The 11,042-nt window shown below is 33.4% G+C and overlaps 1 protein-coding gene across 3 annotated transcripts in view; it reads right to left on the bottom strand.

Moving 5' to 3' along the window:
- Positions 1-277: 277 nt before the first annotated feature.
- Positions 278-11,042, bottom strand: part of UBE2D1 (ubiquitin conjugating enzyme E2 D1) — a 37,318-nt gene continuing 26,553 nt past the window's right edge. For 2 of the 3 annotated variants that reach the window (XM_019809895.2, XM_019809893.2), the window contains exons 2-7: positions 9,093-9,156; positions 8,969-9,000; positions 6,632-6,709; positions 4,895-5,000; positions 1,906-1,999; positions 278-1,170 (exon numbers count right to left, since the gene is read on the bottom strand). In XM_019809895.2, the coding sequence (XP_019665454.1) occupies positions 1,077-1,170; positions 1,906-1,999; positions 4,895-5,000; positions 6,632-6,709; positions 8,969-9,000; positions 9,093-9,156 (468 nt within the window). In that variant the 3' untranslated portion in view covers positions 278-1,076. The remainder of the gene's footprint in view (positions 1,171-1,905; positions 2,000-4,894; positions 5,001-6,631; positions 6,710-8,968; positions 9,001-9,092; positions 9,157-11,042) is intronic. The other variant, XM_019809894.2, reaches the window with a different exon arrangement.

Raw genomic sequence — 11,042 nt, 5'->3', positions numbered from 1 at the left:
TACTTTAGTAAATGATCCATGTAAAATGTGATCCAAGACAAACCTCAACTTATTCTCAGTTCTCTTCTATAACAAGGGTCCAATGTGTATCATCCTCTAGACTGATAATACAGTAAACAGATACAAACCTAAAGCAATAAAATTTGTAAAATTAATGACAATGAATGCCAAATACAACAGACCTCATTCTCACAATTTGGAATTAATTTTCATGCAAAATTGTATAGGTTTGATCCTTACTTATAGATAATTTATTTCTTTAAGTAATCAAGACAAATAGTAGAAAAAGCATTTTATTTATATGGAAAAAGCTACATTAATATCTGTAAAAGGTGTCAATATAATATTGCCTATACAGAAAAAAAACTCAAATGTGAATAGCAACAAATAAAAGTTACACATCTTCCTACTTAGCAGTGCAATTAATTCACATTGCAATAAAGTTAAGTCAAGTATAACAAAATCAAAACAAGTGTTTCTCCATAATCAGGATACTGAGAATTACAGTGTAAAGATCCTTTCAGGTTTAAGAAATCTGCAATCAATCTACCGAATACCCTAAGACAAGGGAGACAGACAGTTAATTCATTTAATTACCAGCTGTTGGGTTTTTTCAATACTGTTCACAGGAAAAAGGTAATGAGTTGACACACATGTAAATAGAATATATTTAGTCTATACAGTAAAAAAATACAAATTATAAAGTGAGCTAACAAAGAACGAAATCTGAATACAGATTTATAAAACTGATGACATCTTAGACAACACATACAGTATTTCTCATGTAAAAACATCTAGTTTCAGCAAAAAATAATTTGGTTGCTTTTCTGATGCATTGCAGATCTTGTAAGCTGAAGATGCAGATGTCCAAGTATCTTAAAAACCATAATAAATGTCTTTCTCAATGCATACAAAATGACAAATGCTCTCATCACAGTCTTAAGGGTATTTTTGGAAGTTTGTTTTGTCTTGCTTCAGAAATACATGTAAAATGGGTAAAAATCAAAGGATTTCATGGTACAATGAAACAGTAAACAGTGCTCAATTTACTGCTAATGTTGAAAAAAACCTAGATTTTACAGTACTCTGGTATATATGAAATTTTTTCTGATTTTACATTGCATATTTCTGAGTCCATTCTCTTGCATGTCTGTTGTATCTGTAGGCATACAAAAGGGATATAGTAAAAACATACAAATTGAATCTTTTAGAAGACCTAGTTATATAAAACTGTACACTCTACCTTTTTACACTTAATTGCAATCATCATTCATATGCCAATTATTGGGTCAATGTGACTTAGGCTCATATATTAAATAAAACAGAAAACAAGTGATTTTTTTAACTGATGGATTTCTCTACAACCAATATAAAAACATGCCTAAGTTACAAACAACAAAATAAGAAATCAATTTCTAACAGAAATCTATAGAAGTCAACCCTGAATGGGCATTGTCTGTAAACTGCAAATGAATCAATGATACCAGCAAGATGAAGCAGCTTGAAAATTAGGTCAATTTGGAGGGGTTTAGGGATAACTTCTCTTCCTTGGACAAGATAAGGAATACAATATTCAAGGCTTTCCAATTATTAAATTCTTTTATTTAAAATTTACTACCTAGAACTATATATATAGTTCTTTCCTATCAAAAAATAGATATGCAAATGCAGAACATGCACTATTAAATAGTAAAGGACTAAACACAATGTGGGAAGGAATAGTATCTTTTGTAAAAAGACTAATAAAGTTTAAAAAGAAAGATTTCTTCCTTTGGAAGGATAAGCAAACTTAGTGTAAGTATAATAAAAACAATTAAATGTACTTAAATATATTGATAAAACTTATGTTTTGGCAGACTACACAGAAATACACCCAGGCAGAAACTAATATAAGTAAACACTTACTTTTCTTTGTCTGATTTATAGATTTGTGCGATATCTGGTACTAAGGGGTCATCTGGATTAGGATCACAAAGTAGAGAACATATGGACAATAAAACTAGATTGAAAAGAGAACATCACATCAGATAATGATCTTTCTGCTTTATAACAATTACATATATAAAAATGATTTTACTGAATATAAACAATGAACTTATAAAGAAAACAAAATAAAATGAGCATGTTGAATTACTTTTTAGATTAACTTTGCTTAGGAGCAAATACTTCTAATTTTAAAGTAAAAATTATAAATAGCATACAATGTATATGATACAAAATTACTATAATTTTTGAAGTTTTAAATTTTATTTGAATTTCTACTTATTTAAAAAATGTGCACTTATAAAGTAACTATTAACAACATTTAATCTGAAGAGTTCTTATAAAAATAATTTTTGGTAACACATACATAATATACACCAAATATGGTACCTAATCAAAACATTTTTAGAACAGCATCCTAACTTTAGATATTTCTTTTTTAAGATTTTATTTATTTATCAGAGAGAGAGCACGCACAAGCAGGGGGAGTGGCAGGCAGAGGGAGAGGCCGGGTCCCTGCTAAGCAAGGAGCCCGATGTGGAACTCGATCTCAGGACCCTGGGATCACAACCTGAGCCAAAGGCAGATGCTTAACCAACTGAGCCACCCAGGCATCCCTAGATATTTCTTAGAGATACTTTTGTACTTTAATGAGGCAACTGTCCATTTTTTATTTTATTTTAGTACAGAAAATCTATGCTCTAATCAATTCAAAGTAAAGCAAACAAACTGCAGTTAACAGTCCAAAACATTTTGGACTCATGTTTATGCACTTTTTTTACTTTGGCTAAGTGCTATAGTTTGCCTACAAAGAAGAAAGATTTGTCAGATTTTTTTCAACGAATCTTTTATTCCATGGACATTATTTGTATCACACTCATTTAAAAATAATGTGAATTATCAATACATAACTTGTATGTTTTAAAATATAAGTGAAAATTGAAGAAGTAGTTGTTTCTTGACACACCAAAATACTAATTCAAATAGCTACATTTTTAAAAACAATCTAAGTATCTGAAAAAGTAAGGAACAAGGACTCTGGTTCCTGATTTGTCTGTTACAACTGCATGTCACCACTTCTGAGGGGGTATGAGGAATCTTTGGAAGAACATCTCATCTTCACCTTCCTCTACTATGTTCCTTTATCTTTTCCTACTCTTACAAATCCACAAGTAAATTTATAAGGAGAGTTAATTCTTAAATGACACAGAAAGGGGGTTGCTAAGAGCTAATGAGAAAAATTAGTATTTCATTCATCTTCCTTATCTTCTATCTGCCTACTGAATTTCTAAGCCTTTTATATTAAACCAATAGGGTTGATTATCTGGGCTCACATCTCCAGAGTTTCCAGACTAACCTCATGATAAAAATCAAAATAAGACATTTAAAATGTAAAAAAGTGAAAAAGCAAAGTATAAGCTACGTTATAAAATAAGAGGGAAGTTTCTCATTTCCCACTCCTGCTGCTAAGGGTCATGTGCCCTGACTTCACTATCATGTACACAAAGCAAATGTTTTAAGATAAAGAAAAAAGTAATAATAGTTAACATTCATTCAAGTGCCTTCTATGTGCCAGATGCATAGTGACCTTACGTGGTAATACTCTTAAAATCCCCATTTTACATATAAGGACACTGAAGCCACTTGAAATTCTTCTTCAAGGGCAGTTTCCAGAAGCCAAGAATACCAATTAATATTTATAAAAAGCTACCAATGTTAGAAAATTAGTGCTCAACATCTGGCAGTCTGCCATTTCTTTTATATATGTAAGTACTTAACCACTTACACCAAATGAATTACATTTTGTGATACCATTCCCGGAAAGAGTATATTAATTTGAATAACCCTGTGACACCAAAACTTCCTTACATCTAGTACATAACAGTTACACTATGTGATTTTTAAAAAGGCACTAGAACCGACATGAACATTTTATACACTTTAGGTCAGAAAAACTGCCATTCATAATAACTAGCTGACATGAAGGGCTATTACTTATCTAATATTTGAAATAATTATCATTATGGACCCTGCTTCCTATAAACCTAATCACTTTTAAAATAAGTTAAACATTCAGGTAGCGTTTATTAAAAAGATTTTTTTTTAAATGAGCATAGATTCTTTCCACCCCTAAATCCTTCAAGAGAAATAATTTTCTTAAATTTTATAAAAAGGGAAAACTACACAATTACTTCAAGGGCTGAAGCTTCTAACTCAGAACAGTATTTTCCAATGGTGAGGTTCTCTTCTGCTAGAGTAAAACAAGACATGAATTAAGAGGGCTGACACAGCAAATAGTATTGGCTAGTAATAAAAAAGCTTCAGAAGGTCTACATACATATCTGGGTAATTTAACAAGAAAAAAGCTGTTAAAGCTGAGAATCCACATGGATTATGTTATCAGTCATAATAATGCTATTGGTTATTCGAAGTTTAGACTAACATGCTCAATGTATTGCATAATTCCAAAGTGTGAAATGTGTCTTTCATTTTAAATCATTTATCAGCCTCATCTGGTATTTCTTCTTAGATGATGTAAGAGGTGTAAAGCTTTACTTATTACATCAACAATCCCATTTAATAAATGGGACAACTGGTCCTAAAATCTTATTTTTACTCTGTCTCTATCTTTACAGCCCAAACTAAAGGGGTCAACAGGCTCATCCAAATTTCTAGCTCTAACATATTTAAAATTTGTCTCATTTTATCATTAAGATTTGCCTATTAACCACACCAAGCTAACTGATAAAAGCAAAAGAGTAACAGAAGAGCTATGAACACAAAGCAAAATCAAAGCAGGAGAAAACACAGTAGAATGGGCTTTTTTGTAAACTTTGGTCCCTAGATACATCTGCCATATTTTTCTTGTCTCACTGTTATCAACAGTTATAAATCAGATAAATGAAATTACCTTTTGATACAGTCAGAGCTGGTGACCATTGTGACCTCAGGATATCAAGACAAATACTTCCATTACTGTTTATGTTTGGATGGTAAATTTTTGTTGTGAAAGCAATCTAAAGGCAAAACAAAAAAAAAACGTGACAACCCACGAACTATGAACAAAACAGAACCAGTTTGCTCTAGAGTAAAATGCCCTCCATTTTATATGACCTTACAGAAGAACTGTTTGCTCTAGAGTAAAATGCCCCCCATTTTATAAGACCTTACAGAAGAACTGTTTGCTCTAGAGTAAAATGCCCCCCATTTTATAAGACCTTACAGAAGAACTGTTTGCTCTAGAGTAAAATGCCCCCATTTTTATATGACCCTACAGAAGAACTGTTTGCTCTAGAGTAAAATGCCCCCCATTTTATATGACCTTACAGAAGAACTGTTTGCTCTAGAGTAAAATGCCCCCCATTTTATATGACCTTACAGAAGAACTGTTTGCTCTAGAGTAAAATGCCCCCCATTTTATATGACCTTACAGAAGAACTGTTTGCTCTAGAGTAAAATGCCCCCCATTTTATATGACCTTACAGAAGAACTGTTTGCTCTAGAGTAAAATGCCCCCCATTTTATATGACCTTACAGAAGAACTGTTTGCTCTAGAGTAAAATGCCCCCATTTTTATATGACCCTACAGAAGAACTGTTTGCTCGAGTAAAATGCCCCCCATTTTATAAGACCTTACAGAAGAACTGTTTGCTCTAGAGTAAAATGCCCCCCATTTTATAAGACCTTACAGAAGAACTGTATTCAACAACAAACTGAGCCTCTACTTTGTGCACACATAGTTTTAGCTACTGGAGTGTAAAAGCAAATAAAGTCAGTTTCCCCTTGCTCCCCAGGAACTGGGAAGTATTTTGGAATATAATAAATAGATCTATAATAGCTGGTATGACTGGCTGAGTTGTACCCGAAGTAATTAACCATGGCTTCATCATCCCTCAAAGTAATCCTTTTCTTAATTTATCACTGATTCCTGCAAGTGACACTGGATCTAAAAACAGGGTGCCGACCCTGTTCCAGAGGAAAGCTGAGGGGCCTATTACCTATCCTAAAGAAGCCGCCAAGAATTCTAATCTTCCACAAGAGTTGTTGTTATACTGTCTCATATATATAATCTTAATCAGGTGTTTCTAAAAATCTGAAAAAATTATTTTTAGTGGCAGAATTTGTTAACAAACTTCTCCTCCTTCATGTCACCATCATTTATTTCCTCTTCAGAGCCAGTCTAAATTTAATGTAATAAGAACACATTTTTATTTTTCCTACCACAATTAATAAAGGGACTGTGTTGTATTTACTTTTGTATTTCCCAATGTAACAGAACACTGCAGGTGCTCAATAAATTTTTGTTGAATAACAACTTAAGAAATGAAAAATAGGGTCAACTTTCAAAGATAATCCTCTGAATAGAAAAGTCTGACTCTTGACCATAAAAAATTTCCCAAACTATATGTATCTAATGACAAGGGAGAAAAAAGGTAAGGAAGTTAATTTATAGTCTAACAGATACTGCCTTTTGTTTTACAGATATAGCCCAGTATTTGAGTAAGAAAGCATATTTTAAATTCAGTGATTTTACAGAACAGTTTGAACATTCTAATCAACCCACAGTCTTTGACATCACGGACATATCCTGGGGTAGAGAGCAAAATCCCCAACAAAGGAGTCACAGCAATCATAAAAATGAAAATACCTTTGGTGGCTTAAAAGGATAGTCTGTTGGAAAATGTACGGTGAGAAAGAAGACTCCACCTTGATAGGCGCTATCAGGCTGAAATTACAAATATTTGAATCAGTGATTACTGTATTTATTTAGTGACCTAAGATGATTTCCCCCCCAAATAGATTTGAAAAAAAAAATGCCATCATTCTGTCCTAAGTTCAAATCATTTAACTTTGAAAACAGGTTTCCCCTTTGCAGGTATGAAGGCAGAATCTCCAACAATCATGACATCAAAGTTAAACACAAAAATAGAACACACACGGTGGTGTGACTTACACAAAAAGATCTTTTTATGAATCTAGAGTTTTACAGAGTTTCAAAGACTGCTTTGAGAAACGAATTTTCTGCAGCAGTAATTAGTATGGGAAGAAGGGTTCGGGCTAGTATTTATTTACCTTCTTATTTATAAAACCTAAGATCTGATGGTCCTTTTTTTTTTAATATTTATTTATTTACTTTAGAGAGAGTGCAAGCAAGGGGAGGGGCAGAGGGGGAGAAAAGTTATAAAGGAAAGACTACATGACAAAATTCAGACCTCCAATCTTCACTTAGTAACAGTTTATAATATAATGTGGAAAATGCAAAAAAGCTCAAAATAAAGTGAGATAAATTCAATATTCATTGAATCAAATTAGGAACTAACTTTACAAGAAGAATTTAAATTTGACCATTTTTCTCTATGGCAGTTAGAAAATATATTTAATATTATAAGCAAGAAAAAAATGATAAAGAAAAAAGGTAGCAAAATACCTAAAATTCTATTTTAATTCCTTTATATTTATACACACATATATATTCCTAAATACATATTTTTTATTTGAAAAAGAGAGCACAAGCGGGGGAGGGGCAGAGGGACAAGCAGACTCCCCACTGAGCAGGGAGCCGGACATAGGGCTCAATCCCAGGACCCTGAGACCATAACCTAAGCCAAAGTCAGGCTTAACCAACTGAGCCACCCAGATGCCCCTCCTTTATATTTAATTAAACTTATCATGCTATATTACCACTTTGGTAATAATAGCAAGACTATCATCACTTCCTCAAGTTTCTGCATATACATTAGAGGACTGTACTGTATAATTATTCTTACTATATATAGTTTAATTCTAGTTCATCAAAACTTATAAGGAATGTAGAAAATGTAAATAAATTCAAATGATATTATAGAGTGGCATGTTTGCATTACTAAAACAAGGGGGGTATGAGTAACATAATTGTAACCATTTGCTACATGTGATTCACCTAAGAAATATCTGTGAAGGGCTATAATTCAAATGGTAAGGGTGGGCCTTTAAATAATAGTATTTTGAAGGTTCTTAGTAAGCAATGAAAAACAAATAACTAGATTCTTAAAGTTGTTATTTAAATAAACATATTGCATTTTACCCTTAAAAAAACTAACTTAATATAACAGTTTAGTAATTTGAGACATTTGCCCAGGACTCCTGCTCTGAAAATTCAGTAATTGTTGTTTTTAAACAACATAAAGCAATATGATTAAAGCTTCTATGTCTTACTAGATAAAATTCTTTCAGGGGAGGGAGGAGAGAATGATGTTCATGGAAACAGGTTACTAGTATGTATATTCTCACAGAAAGTAGTCAATGCCCATTCTTAAGCAATCGGATTTTTGTGCACAGAAAGAAAACTCTGTTTCAAGTCATAACTGCCTCTTAGGTATAGAAATAATCTTAACAAGGGGAGTAAGTGTTAAGTAAAGCCAGTCATAAAATAGCAGGTAATTCTGAGTTCAGTACAATACAACAAAACTAAAAACAACAAATTCACGAGTGGGCAAAGATAGATCCGTTGCAATTATCTCACCAGTTCTCTCTCACACACACAGAACAGTGAAGACAGTTATTGCAAACTGGTGTTTGTTACTTGCAGGTATTCCATTACTGAGTTAATTAGATTCATTTCTAACCTACTAAAATTGTTGTTTTTTTTTTAAATTAAAATTGTTGATGTGAGAATAATTATGCTCAGTTCTGAACAACTGACTTTTATGTTTAAAAACAGATAAAGCCAATGTATAACGTACAGCCTGGTTCCAAATTGTGGGTGATCCATGACTATGTGTAATGATCAAGGATTTGGCAAAGGAAAACATCACAGTGATCCTAACAAGTATTTGCCACCAGTGCTCCAGAAAATCATCAAAAATCCTTTAATTGTATTTTCCTTCCTGAGTGATTCAGAGCACAAGAAAACTCAACCTTAGCCACAAACATCTGATCAAAAGTGAAATGGTAAGAATGAAGTATGGCTGAGGGAATTAATTTCATATATATGAATCATACTTACAGGTCCCATAATAGTTGCTTGCCAGTGGAACACTGAAACAAACAAAGGAGTTTTGGAGTCATTAACAAATGTTAAACCTATATTATTAATGGTAGCAAAATCCTAGCAAGAAAGCAAAGCTTACAGTCATCTCCCACAGGTCCAGCTGAACAATGAGCAGGTGGGTCACGTTGTAGATCACTTAATTCCTGAAGCAAATCAAAAATACTTAAGGTTAATTGTTTTTCTAGTGAAACAAGCACAATAATCTATGAAGATACAAAGTATTTACTTTAAACTAATTTCAGGCAGTTCTATTCAAAATATGAAAACAGAAAATACAGTGTTACTGATTGGTATAAGAGTATGGCAGGTACTAAATTCCTTCAGGAGATATCTCCAAACCTTGAAAAAATTAAATGGATTAAAATACTGTTTCTCTAACATCCCTAAGACAAAAATATTTAATCAGCATCTACTGTATGCAAAGTAATTTATGTAAGTGCTGGGTATATATAAGAACTATTGTAAGAATGTTATACTATACCATAAGAATAGATGAAGAATAACTTCAAAGGTTTACACAATCTAATTTGGGGGTGATGGCTCACAAAGAAATGGATATTGAAAGAACCTACCTGAAGGTTCAACGGAAAGAAAGAAGTCAGGCCATATTTGGAAGCCTAGCACATTGATTCATATGCTTTCTTCTGCTCTCAAAGAAGCAAAGGAAGGACCATGGGAATGACAGTTTAGAGTTGGCCAGTCCTGGGATGGCATCTAGTTCTACCATAATTAGCATTACAAGCCTTGGGGAAATCACTCAACTTCCTTATCTTCACCCCAAATATGGATGGTATAAATTCAACATGAAAGATCATATATTAGGACTGAAGTACCTACTTTAGTTTGGAAGATCAGAACATGTCTTTGAGGCAGTGGCAGCTAAGATGAAAAGTAAAGGATGATGGGAGTTCATTTTGGGAGAAATGAGTGACACTGTGAGGGAGAGCAGTGTAAGATGAGGCTGAAAAAGTAGGCAGAGGCTAGGCAGACAACTGAGAACAATACACACCATACTAACAACTGTGGGTTTTAAGCAGCTCTATGATCTGATTTAAAAGATGGCTGACTGATCTTTGTATTGAATAGATTAGAGATGAGAAAGAGTAGAAGCTATTAGTTACTAAAAGTGAGAAAAATGAGGGCTTGGAGTGGAGAAGCAACAATGAGATAGAAATGGACAGAAATATTTTGAAGAGCCTACCTCTCACAGGATTTGATGATGAATTACATGTACAGAGTTAAGGAAGAGAGGTCACAGATATGTATCATGAAGATTAGTGTCAGCTAACATTTACTCCTTGTGGTGTTGTCCTAACAACTCTCAGAGATAGGTGTTATTATGCTCCCCATTTTACAGATGAAGAATGAAGGCAACACACGTCTCTGTATGCTCACATAACTAGTATAGGGTGGAAGTGGGATTCACACCGGCAAACTGGTAGCTTTTTAGCTTCACGAATGTACAAAGGTAGATTCCATTTACCGAGATGGGGGAATACTACAGGACAAGTTTGTTCAGAAAGTAGGCATATTGAACTGGTGATCCCTGTGGTAGCAAAGGAAAATTCAGTTCAACGAGCAGGTCTGGAGCTTCAAAGAGGACTAGACTAGAAATCGGAAAATCACTGTGTATACCTGGTATTTAAAACTGCTGCAATGATAGAAACCTTTTCATGGGAACACATGTAAATAATTGTAGTTCATCAAATCTAAGACACCATCGACCATAAGTCACATCCCTTATTTTTTGTACCAATAATTAAGGAGAAATGCTACAATATCAATTTTAAGACAATACCAATTATAAGATGCATACAAATTTTAGAATGTTAAAACAAAAAATATGTGCCCCTAGAGTCATTGCAATATGGTAATTACAACAATGAGCTCAGTGTTCTAACAGAGACAAATAAGGAATAGGATGTGGTGGGGAAAGGCTTTCCGAAGAAAGTGATATATAAGCCAAAAACTGAGCCAAGTGCAAACCCTGGTCTCCTTCTTCCAAGTCTTCTCCAGTGTATCTTGGTCC

The sequence above is a fragment of the Ailuropoda melanoleuca genome, chromosome 6, assembly GCF_002007445.2.
Source record: "Ailuropoda melanoleuca isolate Jingjing chromosome 6, ASM200744v2, whole genome shotgun sequence".
NCBI classification, from domain to species: domain Eukaryota; kingdom Metazoa; phylum Chordata; class Mammalia; order Carnivora; family Ursidae; genus Ailuropoda; species Ailuropoda melanoleuca.
The sequence above is the reverse complement of the archived record's forward strand: the minus strand, read 5'-3'. Positions and strand labels throughout refer to the sequence as shown.